The 26,487-nt window shown below is 35.8% G+C and overlaps 1 protein-coding gene across 2 annotated transcripts in view; it reads left to right on the forward strand.

Annotated features, from left to right (window-relative positions):
* The window catches only part of LOC116413505 (cell adhesion molecule Dscam2), a 267,994-nt gene that overhangs the window by 54,612 nt on the left and 186,895 nt on the right, over positions 1-26,487 (forward strand). For both annotated transcript variants that reach the window (XM_052894224.1, XM_052894223.1), the window contains exon 3: positions 1,668-1,839. In XM_052894224.1, the coding sequence (XP_052750184.1) occupies positions 1,668-1,839 (172 nt within the window). The remainder of the gene's footprint in view (positions 1-1,667; positions 1,840-26,487) is intronic.

A 26,487-nucleotide genomic window follows, 5' to 3' on the forward strand; every position in this document is an offset into this window, starting at 1 on the left:
ACAAGTGAACACAGAGGTCGGTTACACACTGGTTTAATTGACAAGGTCAAATGACTTATAAAGGTGGACGTAGCCATCCGTACATACATAATACTACCCACATATACAACACTATCATAATAATAATAGCTATAACTAGCAGACAACCTGAGGATAGATATAAGAGTACATGTCTGTGTGTTTATGTTTTTGTCATAAGTTTTATTTTTTGTCTTCCCACGAAGTGACACAAAAACCTTCGGAACATCTAATGATAAATGGATACGATAACTTATGGACGGTTGCAAGACTAGTAGTTCCTCGAACGCGTCATCATCCTAAAAACCATTATTACTCCCATTTTGAAGAGCTAAATATTTTTTGCGCTCGGAAAAATCTCAGCGGAAAGCTGTCTTTGTCTGTTGTTGTCTGGAAGAGATTGCTTACCGATAAGGCCGCCTTTTGTATCATTTCTCATTACAATCAAATGTATTTACTATTTTATAAATGGTACGATAAAGTGTAAAAGAGAAAAATAAAATAAAAACTAATTTTATGAACTGAGTGCTCGCATTAGAGCAATATGGGGCTTATAAAATCAAAGACAGCTAAATCCAAGTCTGTCAAATGTTCAAGGAAACTAGAAGAACTAACATTTTGTCAAGAATATGGAATGCTATTCTATACTTTAAATAATAATAATAAACTCTTTATTGCGCACAGTAGAGATGTATACAAGGAGTATTTATACAGAATGTGCATATACAAAAGGCGGCCTTATCGCTAAAAGCAATCTCTTACAGACAATCCGGAAGCCTTAAACCAGATTGAAGAAAATTAAAATATCAGTAATAATTTAAATTTTAATTAATAGAAGTTTTAATTAAGAGAAATATTTGAGTGCAGTGTGAAAATGAAATCTATTTTAAGGCGTTTAGCTGCCTTTGATTATTATAGGCCTCATACGTATTATGTTTTAATATCTTGACATGTGACCACACTGTACTAAGTGAATATAAAGACAGTATAATTTATGTATGTGATCAACCGAAAAGAGGACATTCCTTCCTCGACATTCGCCGCACTATGCCGGCTCACTAAGTGCTTTTTCACGTTACGCTTCAAGGATCCGAGTATATTGAATGAAGGAAACACGTCACATATCAACATATAAAATTATATTACTTGCATAATTTTATGCAAATATATTTTCAATGCCAAAAAAAAAACAACTGTTAACGTGAAAACACACATCGAGGAAAAAAAAAGAAATGTGACAGACAGATTAGATTGAAAATATTTGAAATTAGAACATAGAATTGTGTGTTAAAAATAGATTTTTTTATGGAACTTAGAATAGTAAACAAGCTAACGGCCCACCTGATGGAAAGTAGTAATCGTCGCCTATAGACACGAGCAGTACCATGGACATAACAGAGTATACTGTATCGCTCATGATACCCCCATGCGTTGCCATTCCTGAGGACTCAGGTATTATTCCTCTGTACCCAGTAAATTCACGCCATATTCCACCCTTCGAATCGAAACACAACTGCTTTACGGTTGAAACACGAATGGGACAAATGTACCCAAACAATCGACTTTTGTACAAAGTCTCCCTCTGGTAAACAGCTGAAATAATAATAATAAAAATATATTTTAAAGACGGTGATGTTTTTGCTGCGCAGGTGGCGATGGTCAGGAGCACGGGCCGGTGTTCCTGATGGAGCCGCCTCCGCGGCTAGTGTTCTCGAACAGCACGGGGGCGCGCGTGTCGTGCGCCGCGCATGGCTTCCCGCCACCCCAGCTCGCCTGGCAGCAGCCCGACGGGGCCCAGCTCGACGACGTCCCTGGACTCAGGTCAGTTTTACAATAGTTCACATAAGTTTGATTCGGGTTTTTTTCACCTGATTGGAAGTCCATAAATATTATGCTAAATCATATAGGTAAATCTAGATGAAACTTCGAAAGCCAAGAAATAATTACCAGCCGTTCATTCCGAACGCTGTCTTTCATGTCTGTGATGATACCACAAGCGTCTATAGGTCGCGCTTAGCAGGCCGAATCACGCATCAGGCTTGTGCTCGTGTCACAGTCGCTCATTATTAAGGATCACGAATTGATTCCGAAACCAGTCAAGCTTTTTCAATCTATCTATATCAATACGTAAACCGGTATTTATTAAATTAAAATATAATTTGTGCTTCGGAATTTTTTACAATACAGCTATTGATTGACGCATAGTTTCTCATTTGATCTAAAGACAGTAAATAACATTCTATATTATACAGATATGAAGATATATTTGCTTTATCTGGACATCTCATCTCAAAATTTAAGTGCCAAAAAACAGTCTTTGTTTATTATTATTTAAAGACGGGCTTTTTCAGATAGACAAACCTGTGACACTGCGACTTCCATGATCATTTGTGCTCACCCATTATTAAAGTTCGCTGCTAATACCTACCAATGATAGGAATTTTAAGATGTCTTTTGTAGCGATGTTTTTATCTCCTCAGGGTACAGGGTGTGTTTTTCAAAGGAGATATATCGTTTATGTATGAGTGGGCTACAGCCACACATTCAGTGCTGCGACGTTTCTGCCTCACTGTGACAAGATCTGCAATAGTCAGTCAATAGTTAGCTAGCATATTGTTTTTTTTTTCAGGCCGAAAGTAGTAGATATCGTTCTAGATCATATACGAGTATGGTAAGTTGGTTAATAGTTGGCCGACAATTTGTTTTTTTTTTTTATCTGACCAGGTCAATAGATAACATCTTAGACGCATCTTGTGTCGTATATGCCTTATTGGCATATGTCCAGTTAGGGCACCCATAGTATGCCCATATACCCATATATAGCGGTAGTCACTTACTATTAGGTGAGCCGCATGCTCGTGTGCTCCCTGTGTTGTAGAAAAAACTGCATGGTGTCACTGATTATGGAAATAATATAAAGTACACAATTTGCAGTTTTTAAGCGATATTGAAAAATGAATTAATTTAATAAGCTTGTAGGTATTTTTTCTGAAAACGTTTTAATAGAATAGAATTAAATTATTCTTTACTCAAACAAAATAGAATAGAATTAAATTATTCTTTACAGCCACACATTCAGTGCTGCGACGTTTCTGCCTCACTGTGACAAGATCTGCAATAGTCAGTCAATAGTTAGCTAGCATATTGTTTTTTTTTTCAGGCCGAAAGTAGTAGATATCGTTCTAGATCATATACGAGTATGGTAAGTTGGTTAATAGTTGGCCGACAATTTGTTTTTTTTTTTTATCTGACCAGGTCAATAGATAACATCTTAGACCATATAGATATGTCCTGATAAAACTTTCATTGGCAAAAAATGGCCAGCCAACTAATAGGTGGCTAACGCGTCGTTTTTTTAAATCTGAAAGTATGGATAATATAAGTATATAAAAAAATGGTTAGTTTTTCACTTATTTTAACGATAACTTTTTAACTTTTTTAAAAGTTAAACAGACTTTAAAAAAAATAAAGATGAAACAAGAACCAAAAAACGAAAAGAAAACTAAATTAAACTTTTAATGTAAAGGATTTCAAATTTGTTTTATGTTATTGTTAATTTGATAGTTTTTTAAATATTTTTTTTATACGCACATATATTGATTGATATATAAAATTTGAGAGCTTTTCTCGATTTCCCTTGGATCCCATCACCAGATCCTTAATTCGTGACAATGGAACTACTTCAAGAGTATAAAAAAAAATCAGTCTCCAATTGACGGCGAAATCGCTACGTAATACGTAAAAAAACATGTACAATGGAACATAGAATCTTCTCTTGTTTTTGAAGTCAGTAAAAAATAAATACAAATAATTTATTCCTTTCGAAGAGTGTAATATCGATAAAATAATATTAGGTCTCGAAATATATTCTCGGAGGTACTTTATTTACGTTAGTCGGTCACGTCTAAACGACTAAAGGGATTTGAATATTTCGTATCTAGATTAAAATATACACTATAATCGCGTCGTGTTGTCACTGTAAACTTTAATATCGTCATAGCCGTTGAATACTGACGGATCTTTTTTTTTTTAATCTACGTTCAATTTGGTATTTTTGTTTTTTAACATGTCAATCCCATAAAATCTAATTTCAAATTCTTCAAAAGGGGGGTAAAGAGGTTTCTTCAGGGTCGGCAACGCGCGCGTAATGCCTCTGGTATTGCAGGCGTTCATAGGCTACGGTAACCGCTTACCATCAGGTGGGCTGTATGCTTGTTTTCCACCTCAGTGGTATAAAAAAAAATCTAAACAAGTTATCTACTATTATAATTATGACTAAACAATACTACTTACTAATTCATTTAAGCACAAAGCAATTTTGTTAGTAGGAGCATGCATTATGCTCTGTACAATACCCACATCAAATTTATGTTATTAATATTAAATGTTTTAAAAAATGTTTCCCTTTCCCTTCGGTTGCTATCACATTCCATAAATAGGTGCTGGACATCTTCAACTTTTCCACAGACAATGCAATTTGGTGAATTTTCTTTTTTCATCAAATATGCAAACTTTCTTGATGGATAGTGACCAGATCTGATTTTTAAAATTAACTTAATTTTATTTCTATTTAATTTACTATCTAAAAACCAAGGTATCAGAAAAAACTGACGGATCTATATAGGTAATATTTGATAGATCCGTCAGTATTCTGCCACTGTGACGATATGTCAATAATAATAACGACGATATGCCATATTTGCTCTGAGGGGGGGCACAGATGTGGCATAGTGTAGGTAGGTGTTTATATCTCTTCTTACATTACTATTTATAACAAATATAGTGTTACGTATGACATAATTATCATGTATTCCTTCAAGAAAAGAGCATATTCCTTTCTAAAAGGCCGGCAGCACTCCTACTTTGCTTTTGGTGTTATGAGTGATAATAGGCGGCGGTAGTCACTTATCTTATTTTTTCGCATATGGGGTCAGCTAAGCCGATGCATGTCAACCCATACGGATCTTACAGTCTGCACAAGATAGATGCATCTTGTGTCGTATATGCCTTATTGGCATATGTCCAGTTAGGGCACCCATAGTATGCCCATATACCCATATATAGCGGTAGTCACTTACTATTAGGTGAGCAGCATGCTCGTTTGCTCCCTGTGTTGTAGAAAAAACTGCATAGTGTCACTGATTATGGAAATAATATAAAGTACACAATTTGCAGTTTTTAAGCGATATTGAAAAATGAATTAATTTCTCAATAAGCTTGTAGGTATTTTTTCTGAAAACGTTTTAATAGAATAGAATTAAATTATTCTTTACTCAAATAGATTTGAACGTATTTCTTTTTATAATTGAAATATATTTTTAGCGCATTGTTTTTTTTTTTTTTTATTTTTGCATTTGTCGACTGTTATTTTACATTTACTTTTATATCCAAATATTTATTTTTTTAAATCTAATGTATTAACTCTGTTTATCTACTTCTTAACTAAAATTGCATTCCGAATAAACGGTAAAATCATAAAAAAATACTATTAAGTATATTTTCATAAACATCTTTCTTTCCTTTCTTTTTTTTCATCCTTTCATTCTTTTTCTCTTTCACTCTCTACGAAATTTTTCGTCGTTTATTAGTCAGTGTTAGTGCATTTTAATTATTTTAAATAAATCATAAATTATTAGTCAGTATTAATTTTAAAAGTAAATCAATCTCTCTAACTGCAATGGGTTGGCTAGAACAGATCTCTTTTAGACACAAGCCCACCTTTGCTAACAAGTTGTTAAAGTAATCGCTATATCTTTTGTTCAAGGGCAATAAATAATTATATCTCTAGTAAAATTGTTATTTCCTTGCTGAATAAAACATGTCAATTTCGTGTTCTTAATTGTATCTAGTTCAGCGTGTGAAGATAGTAGTAACCTCCTTGCACATAACAATATTCAGTGTGCTTCTGGTTCGGTCACGCTTTGCTGCTGACATTTGCATCATCTATTTCAGTATGTACTCGTAGCTTCGCCATTTTTGTATAGTATTTGCTATGCAACATTATCAACAAATATTCTTTGTCACGCATCAACTGCAAAAATCTTGGCTGGATATTTTAGGACAATATCTACGGTATTTTATAATATTCTATTGTGACAAGCTACTTGTATTTGAGCATGTAACATGGTTTTGTTTGTTCCTTTAATAAATTTATAAGTTAATAGAGGCAAAATGGTCGAGAGATAGGCAGCAGCGTCTCTTTAAGTATCACCAAAGTTTAAACGCGGTTGCCAACCCGCCTGCCAAACATAGTAACTACTGTGCTAACCCCGTACGGGCAAACGCAGTGTAAGACGACCTCAAATGCATTGCAGGGAGAGTCAGTGGATGCAGGTGGTTCAGGAGCGTTCCTTATGGCCTCCTTTATAGGAGAGGCCTATATTCAGCAGTAGGAACACAATGGCTGAGATGATCATATTATTTAGTAGCAAATTTAATATATTAGTAAGATAAATATAGTAAGAATAGTGATTCCACCTTTCAGCGATCTATCATGAAATAAAATTTCGAAATTTTGGACTCAGTTTCATGTTTTTGTTCATATCAAAATCGGCCCAGTAAATGGACGTTAACATTTCATTTATCATAAATCCCATTCTAAAAGTCCAAATAAATGATATTTTAACATTTTTGATATTTGTAAACTATGTGTATTATGTAATTTTAACATTCCAATTTGTGTTTCGTTCGGCCCCGAAATTTCGGAAAACATTTCATGGTAAGCCCTCTGTTCTATTGTACTGTACACAGTAGGATTAAACGGACTTCTTTTCTCTGCTCAGTCTATTAAATATAGGACAGGGTGAAACGGACAAAACAGATACAATCATATTAAGGACGCTAAATTACTAAACTCCAGAAATAACTACTCATTACGTAGTGAAGACGCCGGGCTTCACTATTCTATGTTGTTACATACATACATACATATCTATCACGCCTGCATCCTACTGAAGTAGGCAAAAACAATGGAACGCCAAATGCTCCAATTCGAACAGACTTATTTCGCTTCATCCACATTCATCAATCTATTCATACACGCTTGCTGGTTATGTGTGCTTTAAATTTGGCCGTTCTTCAGCAATTTGCCTATTTGGTCGACATACGTCCATCTAGGGCAGCCCCTACCAATATTTATATTTATTCATGCTCGCAGTTAGCCTTTATATTATAGTATTAGTAAAGATAAGACTTTCTAGAGGCACATTACAATTTTGAATGAACAAATAGAAATACCATTAAATTCAAAATCATTTTTATTCAAATGGACTTGTTTCCAACCATTTTTAAATCGTATTTTTTTATGAATGCAGGGTTCTGAGGTTGTTGAAGTTGAGAAGCGCCCGCAAGAAACTCAAAAGTTACTCTTTTAAATCTCTGTTAATATTAGGTGTTTTTTTTTTACAACTTAGAATGGCAAACAAGCTAACGGCCCACTTGATGGAAAGTGGTAACCGTTGCTTATAGGCATGAACAGAACTATGGATATAACAGAGTATTCTGTTTCGCCCATGATACCCCCCATGCGTTGCCATTCGTGAGGACTCAGGTGTTATTCCTCTGTACCCTGTAAATTCACGCCATATCCCACCCTTCAAACCGAAACACAGCCATGCAAACACAACTGCTTCACGGTAGAAACACGAATGGGATAGAGGTACCAAAGCAATCGACTTTTGTACAAAGTCTCCCTCTGGTAAAATTAAATGAATGAATGAATGAATGAGTATACTTTATTTGCATTATACAATATAGGAAATAAGCAAGACAATTTACAAACACGACGATACAATTGTATAAGTACAGTAAGGCGTACTATGTCTAAAATTACATGGTCGTTATAATCCCGTGCATAATCGACCAACACCATGCACATTTGTCATTCAAATAATCGTTTAGTGTATAACAAGCTTTGTTTAATAAGTGTTTTTTTAATAACAGTTTTAAACTTATTAAAAGACAGATCCAAAATATCTTTCGGTATCTTATTATAACATATAATGCCCATTAGCAAAAAAGACATATTAACTTTTTCTAAACGATACTTTTAGAAAACTACTTGATAAACGAAACATTTTTCTATGCAACATACAATGTATGGCAAACAAGCTGACGGTTAACCTGATGGAAAGGGGGGGGGGGGAAGGGATTGTTAGCGATGGGGTCTAATAGCCCCATTGCTAGCAATATTACTAATCAGGTCGATCTCCACGTGGTTACTTTTCGTGGAATTCTTCACGATGACCTGCCTTCATCCTCATCTATCATCTGTCACTGGTGCTCCACCAGCGTACACCGTTAGCGCAGGCGGGGTTATTATTTCATTATCATCCATTAAAAAAAAAACCTGATGGAAGGTGGTAACCGTCGCCTATAGACATGAGCAGTACAGTAAACATCTACTTCACTTCCAATGACGCAATGCCACGAATCTATTTGGTTATTACGACTACATTATTCAAAATTCGACAATAACTCAGTAGATTTCCCTCGCACCAGCATAGCAAGTCACAGAACCACCACAGAGCCACTATTCAAAATACCTAATGCATATTTCATGCAGTATACGTTTGAGACTTTGCATTGAAAAGTATAGTTTTGAAGATAACTGGTCCTATTGGTGTTAAAGGGAAGACTATATAATATATATATATATATATATATATATATACTTGGAGAATAATTTTAATAATAATTTATTTTATATATTTATTTATTTATGACAACAAACAGTCATTTACAAAATACATTACAGTTTTAGAACAATAGACCTAACAGTGCCAATAACAGTATTATTAAAACATAGAGATAATTATTTATGAAATCCCATGGAAACACGCATGAAATTTAGCAACAAAATCCAAGGTACTAATATATATGAGTATCAAAGATGAAGAAATAGAAAGAAGAAGCGCAAATTTAATTTTAACATACAAGTTTTTGAGTTAACTTACTTTTAAAAATATGAACAGATTCATAAAACGGATCTAATTAAAAAAATTCTCTATTAAAAGTGTTGGTGGAACGGTAAAGAAAGGAATTACATGTATAGTTTTTACGTAAACGAGGGGAAAATAATATAAGATCTATCGAAAAACATAAATCTAAAAACACATTTCCCTTTAACATTTAATTGTCTTCAAAACTACCCTCTTGCTGTCTTACATACATAATATTAACAATTTAAAGGTTGACTGTAAGAGATCCCTCTATGGGATAAGTCCGCCATTGTGTATAAAATTTTTGAATGTGTCCAATGTAAATTACGTACTATAAAGATTTCATAACAACAACAAATTATTTGCATATATTTATTGCATATATTTATATGGATAAAATAGATCTTAATTAGTGATATTGAATCATATATTTAGCCGCATTGTTTTGATGGCGTGAAAAATGTAATTATATTTACGTGGTTACATTGGAGATAATATTTGACTGTATAGTAACAATTTTTTTTATGGGTGAAAATGGTATGGTAACCCCGCCTGCGCTAACGGGATACGCTGGCGGAGCACCAGCGAAGGGTGATAGATGAGAACGAAAACAGGCCAGTTAGCCCATCATGATGAATTCATCAGGAATTAACCATGATAATTTCCAGGGGGAACCGCGAGGAGGTAGTAACAATATTTATTCTAATTAAAATAAAAATAATAAGTAGCAAATAGCACGTATTTTTTTTTAAATCATATATAAATAATTTATTTGAATAATTAAAATGTAAAGTCGATTGCTGGGGTCTGTTCCATTCGTGTTTTAACCGTGAAGCAGATGTGTTTGCATGGTTGTGTTTCGATTTCAAGGGTGGAATATGGCGTGAATTTACTGGGTACAGAGGAATAACACCTGAGTCCTCAGGAATGGCAACGCATGGGGGGTATCATGGGTGAAACAGTATACTCTGTTATGTCCATGGTACTGCTCATGTCTATAGGCGACGGTTACCACTTTCCATCAGGTGGGCCGTCAGCTTGTTTGCCATTCTAAGTTGTATAAAAAAAAAAAACATAAAGACTTATTGGTAGATTTTTTTATGACAATGCGAGATAGGACCTATATCTATAACAACAAGTATAATACCATGAAACTTCAATGCTATATTACCAAAATAAATATCACAGCTTGAAACGGCCGACGGCAAATATAATTAAACAGTCTCAATTATCAGATCAATGTTGGCCGTGTCCCGGGGCAGTGTTAATCTTCCCCGCTTTGATGTGTCCCGGACGGCTCTGCGGCGAATGGTAACATTTTTACTCGTAAACTTGGACGAAATTAAATTTATCCCCAAAAATACTGAGCTTTATTTATTGATGAAGGTAAATCCTGCCGTGGAATCTCTCTCGTGTGCTGTTGTTATTTAGTAATTACGGGCATTGGAGATGATAGCAAAGAAGATGGAATTTTTGGAGCTCCACTGCACATTCTGCGTATAAGACAGTGTACGTTTGGCTAAAAGATAGAGACCACCATTTTACCAAAGGCAGACTTTGTACAAAAGTCGATTGCTTGGGTATCTTTGTCCCATTCGTGTTTCTACCGTGAAGCAGTTGTGTTTGCATGGCTGTGTTTTGGTATGAAGGGTGGGATATGGCGTGAATTTATTGGGTACAGAGGAATAACACCTGAGTCCTCAGGAATGGCAATGCCCATGCATTCATATGCGAAATATCATGGGCGAAACAGTATGCTCTGTTATGTTCATGGTACTGCTCATGTCTATAGGCGACGGTTACCACTTTCCATCAGGTGGGCCGTCAGCTTGTTTGCCATTCCAAGTTGTATTATCATTATCTTCCATACCCCTCAATAATAAGGGTGACCCACCTCTAAATATTTCATTTTTATTTTTTTGACAATGTTTTTTATTTTTATTTTATTATGATTTAGCATTGAAAAATACATAGAAATTCAAATTTTCACGCTTTTACGATCAACCTCTGTTCTTTAATCGCGATTTTTATATGCCGCAAGAGGGTTCAAAGATGGCAATCGTATATAATAATTGTAATACGATAAAATTTCATGTATAGTTCTCGAAATAATGTATATGGTAAAACAACGTCTGCCGAGTCAGCTAGTATATATATATATATATATATATATATATATATATATATATATATATATATATATATATATATATATATATATAGAAAACAATTAAAATGTTACAATTACTGTTGCATTGTTTTATAAATAGACACTTGGCGTTATTGTATTTATTTTTGGCGCCATTTATTTCAGAACAGCACCAGCCTTCCCGGGAACACGATCAATAATCAGTTTATATTTGGATTTAGTGGAACTACAATACTAAAGATTGAGTACGTGGCCACTATATGTGAAACTGTTAACAAAATAACGATTTAATGATACTATAAATAGTTTGTGAACGTCCATAAATATAATGTAACATAAGAAAATTATAAGAATATATATATATGTTGACCACTTTCTTCGTCTGTCATCATTTACTATATTATTCGTGGTCATAACAGATGAGCCGACAGAGTTTGTAGCCATAGACACACTCTGCAAAACATCATCTGTCCCCTCCCCGCCCCGCCCCCCTAATATCTTCGGTACCCCTGACTCTCGCCCGCCTGCTCAGCAGACAGCCACTGACGGTTCACATGCTGTCACGTCCAGCGTCAGCTCCAGACGTGCCCCGAAGATCACCCTCGGGAAGCGGCCCGTGAACGTATACGTGAAACACTGAATTGTCTCTCCATATTGAAGGTATTGCTAGTGCTCTGTTAGCCGTCACTGTTTTCGCTTACAGCTGTGATGTTCCACCCCTCACGTGGCCAAGATATGTAGCCGGACGTAAAGTTAGACTTATATTATATTATATAAATCGTTAATTGTTCACTGCTAAACATAGGTTTTTTGCATTTTTTTACGCAACTTAGAATAGCAAACAAGCTGACGGTACACCTGATGGAAAGTGATAACTGTCGCCTATAGACATTAGCAGTACCATGGACATAACAGAGTATACTGTTTCGCCCATGATACCCCCCATGCGTTACCATTCCTGAGGACTCAGGTGTTATTCCTCTGTATCCACAAAATTCACGCCATATCCCACTCTTCGGACCGAAACACAGCCATGTAAACACAACTGCTTCACGGTAGAAACACGAATGAGACAGAGGTGTCCAAGCAAACAACTTATGTACAAAGTCTCTCTCTCTCTCTGGTATCTATCTATGTATATAGAATTATTTGGAAGTCAGCCTATATAGTTATATACGATGGAACATTGCGCTTAGTAGAGACTATTATATAAATGTTGGCGACATGTTGCTAACTGGCTCTCATAATACTGTTGACTTTACGGCTCACATTATACATTTGGGTATTAATATTACATTATCATCGTTATTTCTTACTAAATAAAGGTTATTTGTTACTTTATAATTAACTGTGTATATAATTTTTACAAATCTTAAAATCATTAAACGAAATTTCTAATGTAAGTAGTATATTCATTTATTTTAACATTTATTATATAAGTAGGTAGGTATTATATGTATTTATAGTGTATGTATTTATGTAATATTTTATTATATATTTTAATATTTTATTTAACTGTATATTTGTTTATGTATTAATAGTTGTAGCACTTCAGCTGCCCGCTAACGAAATGCTTTCTTACTGTACTGGGTTGACTGGAAGAGATCTCTGTCAGAGATAAGTCCACCTTTGCTCACAACATTTATAAATATATATATATATATTGATTGTTCTGATGACCGTTTTTTTATTTTAAATCTATTTAAACTATTTTAACGAAAGAATTTTAACTATTTTAAAGGATCATAATTCGTTTTCGAACCATACTTAATACTTGAAAATATAGGATTTTCCGTGATATATAAATAATGACGAATCTCGATCTTTCTATATATCCGTGTGATCCCGGCATGAAATAGGCCACCCCGTCCTTTCCTGTGGGTGTCGTAGGAGGCTACTAAGGGAGCTTATGGTTAAGGGATGAGCAGCAGCGTCCCTCTTAAAACATCACCAAAACCCGAACTGCCGCTGCTAGCCCGCTTGCCAAACGTAGCAGCTACTGGTAAAACTCCCCTTCTGGGTAAGACTTAAACATATATTGTTCAGCGGTGGACAGCTGACGGCTATATAACGATCATGATTGAAATGGTATCTAAATTTTACTTCGCAACAAGCAGTTGTTTATTCAACCTGGAAAATGGCAACTTCTGACTTAATACAATTAATAAGAGACCAATACGAAATTAAACCTTATCAATTATAAAAAGCATCAAACTGTCAAATTAAAACAAAAATTTATACAGACAAATCGAGAACATTCTTCTTTTAAAAGTCGCTTAAACTTCGAAAAACAGAAACCTTCAATCTCAAACGAAGAAAATACTCAAATGTACAAATATATATATATATATATATATATATATATATATATATATATATATATATATGAATTTAAATAAAATACTTCTTTATATAATAAGAAAATATTTGTGGAAACGAGCCTGACAGGTTTAATGTAAACATTTACAATTAAGATTATACGGTATCGTGAATTCATTAGCAAATTAATAGGAAACGAGATTGAATTAAAAAAGAAATTGTTTAATAAATCGTAGAATTATATTTTAGTCATATAATAAAATTGTGACTAGACGACGTCTGTACACAGAAACGAAGATAATATTATAAGAGTTTTAATAAGATAAATAGATGATAAAACAATAATTCTTAGCAAGTCTGTCCGTTTGTCAGTCTGTATATTTGTTCCGGCATCAACACAAAAACTACTACACCAAATTGGATGCGGTTTCAGCAGTTTCATTCTTGAAAGTTCAACTTAAAATTTGGTGTGTGTTTTATCCGGATACGTGCGTGTGTGTGTGTGTGTGTGTGTGTGTGTGTGTGTGCGTGAGTGCGTGCGTGCGGGCGGGCGTGATGCGTGCGTGCGTGCGTGCGTGTGTGTGTATACATGTATCAAATTTAGCAAATAGGCATACAACCCGCTTCTAAAAAAAAGGATAAATCGTCTCCATTGAAAATATACAGTACCATAGACATGCAATAATGGTTATTCTAGTGTAGATAGGATTATCTATCCTGCAGCTGTACTGCAGTGGCGACACTTGAAACGTCCCTGGTCAAACAATATGATTTATAATAGAATAACCGGAATGCATGCAAACACATCAGGCAAACACTCCAGAGATGGACGACTAAAGTGTTGTAGTGGAAAGCTTGTAACTGGTATTATGATATATCTTGCTTGCAAGTCACAAGTTTGTCTTACTCATACAATCAAATACAATTTTGGGAACGATTCTTTTAAATTCTAACTATATTTTTTTTTATGCAACTTAGAATGACAATCAAGCTGACGGCCCACCTGATGGAAAGTGGTAACCGTCGCCTATAGACATGAGCAGTACCATGGACATAGCAGACTATACTGTTTCACCCATGATACCCCCTATGTGTTGCCATTCCTGAGGACTCGGGTGTTATTACTCTGTACCCTGTAAATTCACGCCATATCCCACCCTTCAAACCGAAACACAGCCATGCAAACACAACTGCTTCACGGTAAAACACGAATGGAACAGAGGTACCCAAGCAATCGACTAGTGTACAAATTCTCCCTCTGGATTCCCTTTCTCTGTTTTTCTGTCCTCTATTACATATATAATATATTATTATAGTGTAAAATGAATGAAAAAAATAATTTAATTTACCTACAACCATTTTTAGAAATAAAAACCGCTGTCATTCGACTTGTCTACAAGAAGAGATTTAAAACAGGGAGAACATTGAATAATTCTCAATGTGACTTGGAACTTCTAGATACTACGATAAGGGGAACGTCGGCGTCGTCAAATATCGGATTCACATTCAAACGGTCCAAATATTCTGAACTTCGATCTAGTAACGTCTGTAATAAAAGTAGAAGAATTGTAACATTCGTTGATATCTCAGATAGTAATCATGCCACCAATCTAAAAAGAGTTCGCGCAACAAAAGCAGGCAATGTCTAAATTACTAGCTACCCTCTTAAAACTAAAGCCTTACTACGGTTGCCGGGGGGAGAACGGGTTGTTAGTAATTATTTGAAGCTATTTTACAATGAAATGTTACTAATAATAAGCAATATCATTGCTAGTAATATACCCTATTAGGTCGATCTCCACGCGGTTCCGCCTAGAAACCATTGTGATAGATTTATTGTTTAATGAGTCACGTTGGGCCAACTGACCTGCTTCATCATTTATCATACCTCACTAGTGCCCTACCAGTATATATTGATAGGATAGGCGGGGTAACCATTACATTATCATCTACTAAGAAAAAACTACCGTGAAGCAGTTGTGTTTGCATGGCTGTGTTTCGGTTTGAAGGGTGGGATATGGCGTGAATTTACTGGGTACAGAGGAATAACACCTGAGTCCTCAGGAATGGCAACGCATGGGGGGTGTAATAGGCGAAACAGTATACTCTGTTATGTCCATGGTACTGCTCATGTCTATAGGCGACGGTTACAACTTTCCATCAGGTGGGCCGTTAGCTTGTTTGCCATTCTAAGTTGTATATAAAAAAAAAACTACAGTTGCCAACATGGCTATCAAGCGTGGTAACTACCACAACCCCTTACTATGTGGGAAGCCTATGTTCACCAGTGGACAGTTAATGACCGATACAATCTGTCCACTGCTGGACATAGGCCTCCCCCATAGACTGCCATAAGGAACTGTCCTAAGCCTGCATCTACTGACTCCTTACAATGGAAATGAGGTCGTCACTCCATCTAGTGGGGGATCGTGGTACACTGCGTTGACCGATACAATGCAATACAATAAATAATAACAAAAACGATTATGTATTTACAATTTTCAATTGGACGATTATTAAAAAAGAATTATGTTAGCGAGTAGACATGAAATAAATTTCTTATTAATATAACGAAGAAGGAAGTAAAGTCAAGATGAGGCGTTTCTCAATTTATTTGTTTCCGTGACAATGTGTTATTTAATATTTATCCAACTTAGAATAGTATTTATTTGCGTTATGTTTAGTTTATTAATTAATTATTATTTATTCTCCTATGTTAGTTTCATATTAACTTTGTTACAAAGCTGCCGATTTTTCTTTGCAAATCAAACAATTGCTTACTCTGAATTAAAATTTGTAGATAAGCAATTCTGCATTCTAATTTCAAATATTTTTAAACTAATGTATGTACAATATATATCTTTATTCATTGCTGTAGTTTTTTTCCTGGGCAACCTACTTTTATCAAAATACTACATACAAATTGTACTGTTTTCAAAAATGTAAGTTAAATGATATATATATATTTACTCAAATATGAAATTCTTGAATATCTCTGTAAATTATTGATGCCCATTAATTCTTCTCTTTCCGCGTCTAGGGAAAGTAGATAAAGTTTTGTTTGAGAAATCAGTTCAGGCTACGATAGGACTGATATACCTGAAGAAGGTAAAAGCCCTTAAAACAATAATAATTAAAAAAAAAATGTTTTGCTACAGGCTACAGCAGTTTAGCTAGATGCCTCTATTTATCATTAGTCTTAAAAGTTACTTTACCTACCTTTCACTCTAGCCAAAATGCTAGCGAAATATTCTTCTCTCAAAGGTCCAATTTTTCCAGTCAATTTCAGTCTCTGTCTTTGAACAGTGACCTAGAACGTCTTATTCCAATAAAGTGAAAAGTAAATGCTGAAACAATTATTCAAGAATATTCAATGATGTTTTAGTAATTTTTAATTCACAGGAGATCGCGCCTTGGCTTTGTAATTTAATTTCCGTAGAAAGAGTAGCGGCTATATTGGCTTCAAATAAGATAAATCCTGATAACGTTATGATTTACAAGAGACTTTTGTTTATACAACTTATAATGACAAACAAGCTGACAGCCCACCTGATGAAAAGTGGTAACCGTCGCCTATAGACATGAAGAGTACCACAGACATAACAGAGTATACTGTTAAGCCCATGATACCCCCCATGCGTTGCCATTCCTGAGGACTCAGGCGTTATTCCTCTGTACCCTGTAAATTCACGCCATATCCCACCCTTCAAACCGAAACACAGCCATGCAAACACAACTGCTTTACGGTTGAAACACGAATGGGACAGAGGAACCCAAACAAACGATTTTTGTACAAAGTCTCCCTCTGGTAATACTTTGTACAAAAGTCGTATAAGTATCTTTGTTCTACTCTTTCTAATAATGCTAAGCATTTGTATTTTAATTTGAAAGAGATATAAATAATAAGGAATATAAATAAAATCACAGGTCACTAAAGAATAACACCTGAGTCACCTTTTCTGTTTTTTCCACTGTCATTTTAGTATATTTAGGTAAATTACAAAGTTCCATCGAATTGGGAAACATTTTTTGCCTCCAAAAGTTATGAGGGTAGAGCAAATATTGTGCCATAATCATCATGTCAGGCATTAACTGTCCACTGCTGCACAAAGACCCCATAACAAGTGTTTTGCCAGTAGTTGCCACGCTTGGCAGTTGGTTTGGCAACCGCAGTTAGGCTTTTTGTGATGATACAGATAACTTGTAACAATTATTTTAAAAGGGACACTGCTACCCATTACCGATTGTTAAGTTTCCTTAGTCACACGACACTCATGGGAAAGGAAGGGGTGGCCTATTTTTTTTTATTGGATGAAAATGGAGCGGTAACCCCGCCTGCGCTAACGGGATACGCTGGCGGGGCACCAGTGAAGGGTGATCGATGTGGATGAAAACAGGCCAGTTAGCCCATCATGATGAATTCATCAGGAATTAACCATGATAGTTTCCAGGGGGAACCGCGAGGAGGTCGACCTGGTTGGATATATTGCTAGCAATGGGATTCTTAGTCTCCATTACTAACAATCCCTTTCCCCCAGGGGTGGCCTATTCTACACCGGGACCACACGGCAAAGAAATTGTATATATACGTTATAGTAAATAATTATATTATATATAATTCTATATAACTAGTAGTATTTTCATAAATTTAAATATTAAATACGTCAGTGGGGAAAATCTTTGTAAGTTCCTCACAATCTGTTTCAAACTTTCATCTCGAGAGGGCTGTTGTTTTTTATGTTGTAAAAGTTGTGTTTGTTTAAAACTTTATGTTTAAATATATTTTCAATTATATTTGTGTGTGTTTGCTTACTTACTCGTAAACGTCGAGCGACGTAAGCTTATTTCGACTCTCGTGACTGTAATCCCTTATAGACTTACTTGTGTTAAGACGTACTGTTTTGTTTGGAAAAAAAATTGATAAAATTAAGTATTCAGCATTAATTTATTCTACTTAATGGTCGAGGAATGGGCAGCAATATCCGTATTAAAATATCACTGAAACCTAACTGCGGTTGCCAACCCATCTGCCAAACGTGGCAAGTATTGGCAATACACCCTAATGGGGGAAGCCTATATTTAACAGTGAACAGCAGTTGGTATGACGAATTTATCCAACGGTGACTTTTTAAAAATTTTGTTATTTTATATTAGTTATATGCCGCGGCGTTGGTCGCGTGAAACAGTATATAAAGTTTCCTATGTGCTAAGTTAGAACCGTGTACCCAATTACCCAATACCCGCATACAAGTGAAACCCCTGGTATTGTAAGCGTTCGTGTTCGCTTTGATATCATTGGGTAACCCATATAGTCATTTAGCTCTCTTTAGTGTATAAAAAAAGTAAATATAAGATTTAATAGGTCATTGACTGAAGAGCAGAAGTCCAGACTCAGACTTGTCAGAGAGCGATGGAACAAAGTGTTTTAGAGGTAAAGAGGAAGGATCGTATATCCAACATCATACTTCGCTCCCAATTAAAGGCAGTCGCCTTTAAAGATGTATGCCAGAAGTCGGTCTAACTTAAGTGGAATTAAGCAGATCACATTAGCTATATGGATCCTGATAGATCAGCAAAAAATACTAAATATCCAGTAAGTACCTACTGATGGACAGCTTCGAGGTCTGCTCAAGAAGGCATATGGTGCAATTACCTAGACGCATTTAAAAGGGACTGGTTTGTGGCGTTAAATAGGAAGTTTTGGAAGAGACCTTTGCCCGGCAGTGGTACATCATAAATTAATAATAGAAAATTTAACTTATTTTTTCTGCCCAATAATCATATAGTATAATTATTTTACGTCTCAAACAGCGCTCAAATAGTTTACAGAAGCGATTTTTTTTATACAACTTAGAATGTCAAACAAGCTGACGGCCCACCTGATGGAAAGTGGTAACCGTCGCCTATAGACATGAGCAGTACCATGGACACAACAATAATGTATGGAATGCAATAAAAAGAATAAATAGGCAGAGAAGAATAATATTGAAAATTAAAATCGAATCACGTCGCGGTGTAATGCGTCCGCGGTGGTTACATAATGGGAAATGGAAATTGAGATAATTTCGTAGAATTGATTTAAACAATTCCCTTTCTTAACCGTTTATATTGTACGCTATGGAAATTTAAAAGACAGATATTTTATATGAAAATTTCCGCATAGCTATGCTTGTTCCGTTCACGTTTCAGTAGTCAGTCAGCTGTGCTTTTATGGTTAACTAGTATTACTTTCATTAACTGACTTTAAAAAAAGATGATCAATTCGAGTATATTTTTTTGTTCGTTACCCCATAATTCCAATTCCTACACTAAATCCTTTACAGAACAAGCTGCTAGACTCTAGAATTCTCTCCCAGATGATATCAAAATGGCGTGAAACCCCCCTTGCCTTCAAAGCTCAAACAAAGAGAACGCTGCTGCCCATCCCTCGCCCTCCCTTTTTTGGCTTTTACGACATCCACGGGAAAGGAAAGGGTGGTCTCCTTGAGGACCCGAAAGGTGAGTGTCTATAGGGTTTGCATATAAAATATAACGTAGCAGTATATATATAACGTAGGCAGCAGCGTTCCTCTTAAAACATCTCTAAAGCCTAACTGCGTGTGTCAATCCATCTGCCAAATGTAGTAACTACTGGGAAAACCCCCAAGCCTAAGCCTCCCCGGCTTATGTTTACCAGTGGACAGTTAAGGCTGATGTTAAAAAGCTGGCTGCTTTTCGCACATACTGGCTCGCCTTTCACACAATTTATTACAGAATACAATGCGTGATCACAACTAAAGGTTAAGCTTAAGTACTATAGTAATAAATACAAGAAGGTAGCACAACGTTTCAAAATATTTTTTTTTTTTGGATAAAAATGGAATGGTAACCCCGCCTGCGCTTACGGAATACGCTGGTGGAGCACCAGTGAAGGGTGATCGATGAGAATGAAAACAGGCCAGTTAGCCCATCATGATGAATTCATCTGGAATTAATCATGATAGTTTCCAGGGGGAACCGCGAGGGGGTCGACCTGGTTGGGTATATTGCTAGCAATGGGATTCTCAGTCTCCATTACTAACAATCCCTTTATCCTCGTTTAAAAATCATTAAGTAGCTAATTCATTAATAAAATTACGGTTTTAGTAAATTGAATGGCGTAAACTCCATCCCCATGCAGGTACATACAAAAAAAATATAGCTAGCAGTAAGGCTGTTAGAATCCACTGCCAATAATGCCTATTCTTCCCACTCTCTAGTAAATACTTTATTGCCAATATATAAACCTAACTATAAAGTTTACATTATTCACAGAATTTCCTCTGAACGTTCAATAGGTACGTATTACTAAAATGTATCTATCTATCGACAAAGTAACAAATTGCTTTAGGACATAAAAACATGTTATTTCTTTGTATTGAGCACAATTTTCGTTACCTGTTCTCGACGGAGCAAACAAGGTCACCGATCACAGACAACTGGAGGGAATTGGTAATGGTCATTTATTTTACAAAATTTATTGTCTATAGTAAATTAGTTTTTTTTTTGTTTTTTTTGTTTATCATCATTATAAGTTAGAATTCAAGCACTTAAAATTATTTATTAAATGCCTACACATACAGATTACAAATTATATGTAGATAAGGAGATCATGGTGAATATGGTGAATATTAACCGTTAACTGTCCACTGCTGAACATAGGCCTCCCCCATGAGGGGGGTTTTGACAGTATTTGTCACGCTTGGCAAGCGGGTTGGCAACCGCAGTTTTTTTTATGGATGATAATGGAATGGAAACTCCGCCCGCGCTATCGGTATACGCTGGCGGAGCACCAGTGAAAGATGATAAATAAAAATGAAAGAGTAAGTCAGTTAGCTAATTGTGATAAATACACCTGGAATTCAACGCGATGGTTTCCAGGGTGCCCCCTAGAAACCATCGTGCTGAATTCTTGAAGAATAACTTGCCAGGGTGTATTGCTAGCAGTGGGACTTGTAGCCCAAATTACTAACAATTCTTACCCCCCCCCCCCCCCCCTCTAACAAACGTAGTTAGGTTTTTGGTAAAAGGTACACTGCTGCGCGTTCCTCGACAATTAAGTTCCTTTAGTCGCCTCCTACTATACCCGGGGGAAAGGGTTGTTAGCAATGGAGTTTGACAGCCCCATTGCTATCAATTTGCCCTATTAGGTCGACCTCCTGGAAACCGTCGTGAACAATTCTTGTTGAATTCGTCACGATGGGCTAACTGACCTGCTTCATCCTCACCTATCATCCTTCACTGGTGACCCCCCGGTGTATACCGATAGCGCGGATGGGGATGCCATTCCATTATCACCCATTAAAAAAAAACCTACTATACCCACTTACAAGGAAGAATCACTTCTCGTGAACAGATTAGATTAAAATATTTGAATTTAGAACGAAAAATTATGTCTATAGGCAGATTTTTTTATTTCACAAAAAAGACGGTACCTTCAATTAACAAAAAATTAATAAGAGATCGACATAGAAGTAATTCTGTTCAAAATTGACGAAGCAATCTCGCAACGAAGCCACCAAAATCAGACGAATCAAGAATATTTACCTTTCGCGAGTCCCTTAAAAAAAATAACTTTAATACATATATTATTCTCGTAGCGGCTTTGCATAATATACTCGTAGTCTATATTCACCGTATCTCATACAGACCGAAATGAACCTACATCTGAATATTCATGAGAGAAACAAAACAAGACATTAGCTGAACAATGCCACCTACAGCGCACCTGCACGAAATAACGGTATACGGGCGTTTATTGTTACCTGTATACACACTAAATTATTATTATTATTTAGATTTCTACAAAATTCACATCTCCCCTCTCCTTAAGAGGGGAGATGGCAACTTACCCCCGGCAGAAGCACAGTCGGCTGGGGTTCAGGGCCCCAGGGTTAGAAAACGGCGTACAACGCGGGCAGAGTCTAAGAGCACCGCTTTCTGCATGTTTCCCGAAAGTGAGCCGCCTTGGAATCCCAACCGTCTGAGATGTTGTTCCAGTCTAGTTGGGATAAGACCGTTCACCGACAAAACGATTAAATTATATAATAATTATTATTATTTCAGCCGTTAACTGTCCACTGCTGGAGATAAGCCTTCCCCATAAGGGGAGTTTTATTAATAGTTGGCATGCTTAACAGGCGGCTTGGCAACCACAGTTAGGCTTTTAGAGATGTTTTAAGAGGGACGCTGCTGCCTATCCCTCGACGTCCCTTAGTCGCCTCTTACGACATCCACGGGAAAGAAAGGGCTGGACCATTCTATGCCGGGACATACTGTATAAAATCTTTATAATTAGATTATTATTAGAGAATTAGATTGTAATAAGATGGCGCTTTTCTATATTGTGTGGTCCCGACATAGAATAGGCCACCCCTCTCTTTCTAGTGAGTATCGTAAGAGACGACTAAGGGAATTTATTGGTGGAGGGATGAGCAGTAGCGTCCCTCTTGAAACATTACCAAAAGCCTAACTGCGGTTGCCAAGCGTGGGAATTACTGGCAAAACCCTCCTTATTAGGGATACCTATCTTTAGTAGTAGACAGTTAACAAATAATGATGATGATGATGATGATATTTCAATAAAAAATTGTGATTATTAAGAATATCATATACTTTGATACACGAAATAATGTTTCGTGAACGGTTCGAATTAAAAATATTTAAATTTAGAAAACGGAATTGTCCGGTCGTAAGTTCAAATTTCGCAATAAGTCATTTTTCAATATTCTTTTCTCCGAAAAGAGAAATGTCAGTTTCAATCATCATAAATTAATAAACGCCCAATGCTGGAGTATAATAATATATAATGGAATTCTATTCTATTAAGATCGATTGCAAAAAAAATTTCAAAATCGCTTCAGAATAAGCGGTGTAAACCCATAATAAATCCACAAAAATGTAGATGAATTATTTTTTTTCTTTTTATTTTCTTTATAAATAGTTAAAAGGCTTTCGTCTATAAAATAGTTGCATGCCAGTCTTATCGTACTTACAGAAGGTTTACAGTTTTAACACACGAATTAGGAATCATTTTCTTTAAGAAATCACTTAAAAAGTATAAAATTTTGACTAATAATAACAACGTGAATAAAATATTTAAAGCCTTCGGATAAAAATTATATGTTTATATTATATGAATATATCAAATATTGGTTTATTTGTTCTCTATTCAATAATGCACCGCCAACGTATTTCTCTGTTTGCCCAATGGTTCACTGGTAGAGAACACCGTCCGGTGTTAAGTCCGCCAAATGTACATGGAATTTTACTGTGCATTAAAGTTTAAATAAATAAATATATTTCTCAAACATATTATATGCACCGTTTACAACGTGCATTAATTTATTAGTCTTTGGTTTTTCATTATAATTTATATGCATAAATCAATGAAATAAACGATTTCTATTTTCGGAATTGAACATAATTAAAACATAATAAAACACAGGTATATAGCAAGTATTAATGTGCTGATTATAATATTTTATATTCTCCATATTTCTTCAATGATTGTACAAAAGTCGATTGCTTGTGCACCTCTGTCCTATTCGTGTTTCAACCGTGAAGCAGTTGTGTTTGCATGGCTGCGTTTCGGTTTGAAGGGTGGGATATGGCGTGAATTTACTAGGTACAGAGGAATAACACCTGAGTCCTCAGGAATGGCAACGCATGAGGGTATCATGGGCGAAACAGTATACTCTGTTATGTCCATGGTACTGCTCATATCTATAGGCGACGGTTACCACTTTTTATCAGGTGGACCGTCAGCTTGTTTGCCATTCTAAGTTGTATAAAAAAAAAAAACTTATTTATATTAGTGTAAGCATTGCGTCTGAGCATTTTCCGCTAGATTAACAAAATATTTTTTTTTTATTATGATCGACTGAACTAATGAATGAACTAATGAAACTAAAAAACTAAAGTCGCGATCGACTGGTTAGCTAGCACTGTTGGTTAAGAGATAAGTTGAGAGCGATGTCGTCTCAGAATCGACTCCATTTTTAGGGTTAAAAAATCTACGTTTTTATCTTATTCCTCCAATTTTAGTCTACTGTTATGTCTGATATGCTATGTCTACGAACGTTGGTTAAAAAGGCATACATAATTATATTAACTGTATTTTAAATAATGTTCTTTTTTAATCTAAATTTACTTCTTTCTATGTTTTATTTCTTATACCTTTATTTTCTACATTCTAATTTCATTTCTATATTAATTTGTTTTTTTTAATTCATCAAAGAATTAAAAAAAAAAAAGAATGAGTGCAATAACGTATTTATCTTACAAAAAGAATGAGTTTAAATATTTTGATTCAACTGAGACGAATTGTGAATTGCAATTAATTTCTCGTAGTGACGTTCACATATAGAATACGCTTCGCGTAACCCAGTAAATTCTTCACTGCAGACGAGGTTTAAGCTTAACAGAACCGCAGCATCCGTTAACCGCGTCGCGCGATGCGTCCGCTGTAAACTGACGTGAATATATATCTATGATACAATTTGCACAACCATGTAAAGGAAAGCTCGTTAGACGCGTATGCAAGTTGGTAATGTTTTGTTTTGTGCTATCCGTGCTTTGTTAACACAGCCTAACAATATTCCACTGCTGGGGACAAGTTTCCCCATAATAATATGAAATATCATGGGTAAAACAGTATATTCTGTGTATGTCCATGATACTGTTCGTGTCTATAGGCAACAGTTACCACTTTTCATCAGATGGGCAGTCAGCTTGTTTGCCATTCTATGTTAACGACTCATATAGCAATGATGATAAAAGCTACTGAGATTAAAGAAATACAAGTTTCAATTTGACATTTAAAATAGAACTCAATTGAAATAAATTAAATTATTCAGTACATTGCCCCTTCCACCTACCAATTAGTATTTAAAAAGAGAAGTCCAACGAGTGTGTGCTCATTAGCGTTAATTGATGTAATCGTCGAGTCTAACGACATGGGTTTAATTTGATGGCAACTGCCAACCGCACATGAAAGACGATAGAATTAAAATTTCAAGTGAAACACAATAAATTAACTTTACCATGTTTTTATTGCGCTAAATACGTGAAAATGTACACCATTATTAAGTTTATATCATCGTTGTCCATCTGTCCGACTTGACCCACTGAAACTATGTATGTATCGGTAGAAGATGCACAGAGATGCAACATCTCGTTGCATCTCTGTGCATCTTCTACCGAATTTATCATGGGGAGTGTTTTGAGGAATTGTTCGGATTGATACCTGCTGCTGATTTTCACCATCGTACAACCCGCTACAACTAACATTTCATCCCAACCATCGGAATGAATAGCGGTCTTCCACCGAGCGTTTTTTAAGGCACTTTCTTCCACGCACAACCGCTCTTTAGAATCAACTTCTAGCAGCAGTATTTCTGAACTGATACGACAACATATACTTTGTTACACACAGAACACGCGAAACAGTATACTCTGTTATGTCCATGGTACTGCTCATGTCTATAGGCGACGTTTACGAGTATACTGTTTCGCCCATGATACCCCCTATGCGTTGCCATTCCTGAGGACTCAGGTGTTATTCCTCTGTACCCTGTAAATTCACGCCATATCCCACCTTTCAAACCGAAATACAGCCATGCAAACACAACTGCTTTACGGTTGAAACACGAATGGGATAGAGGTACCCAAGCAAACTACTTTAGTACAAAATCTCCCTCTGGAAAGGTAACCCTGTACTATGAGACGTTTTTGCTAATATTGTTGTGTAAATTCTTTGCTTTATTTCAACACGAACGATACTAATGTTTTATTGTTAGAACTTTTGTAAGCACACATTTTATTTTGAGAGCCGAGGCACGTAGTCTTTTTTTTTTTAATGAGTGAAAATGGAATGGTTACCCCGCCCGCGCTATCGGTATACACCAACGAGGCACCAATGATAGGTGAGGATGAAGCAGTCCAGTTAGCCCACCGTGACGAATTCAACAAGAATTGTTCACGATCGTTTCCAGGGGGAACCACGTCGAGGTCGATCTAATAGGGCATATTGCTAGTAATGGG

Source organism: Galleria mellonella, unplaced genomic scaffold (assembly GCF_026898425.1).
Source record: "Galleria mellonella isolate WM207_F2 unplaced genomic scaffold, CSIRO_AGI_GalMel_v1 utg200, whole genome shotgun sequence".
NCBI classification, from domain to species: Eukaryota; Metazoa; Arthropoda; class Insecta; order Lepidoptera; family Pyralidae; genus Galleria; species Galleria mellonella.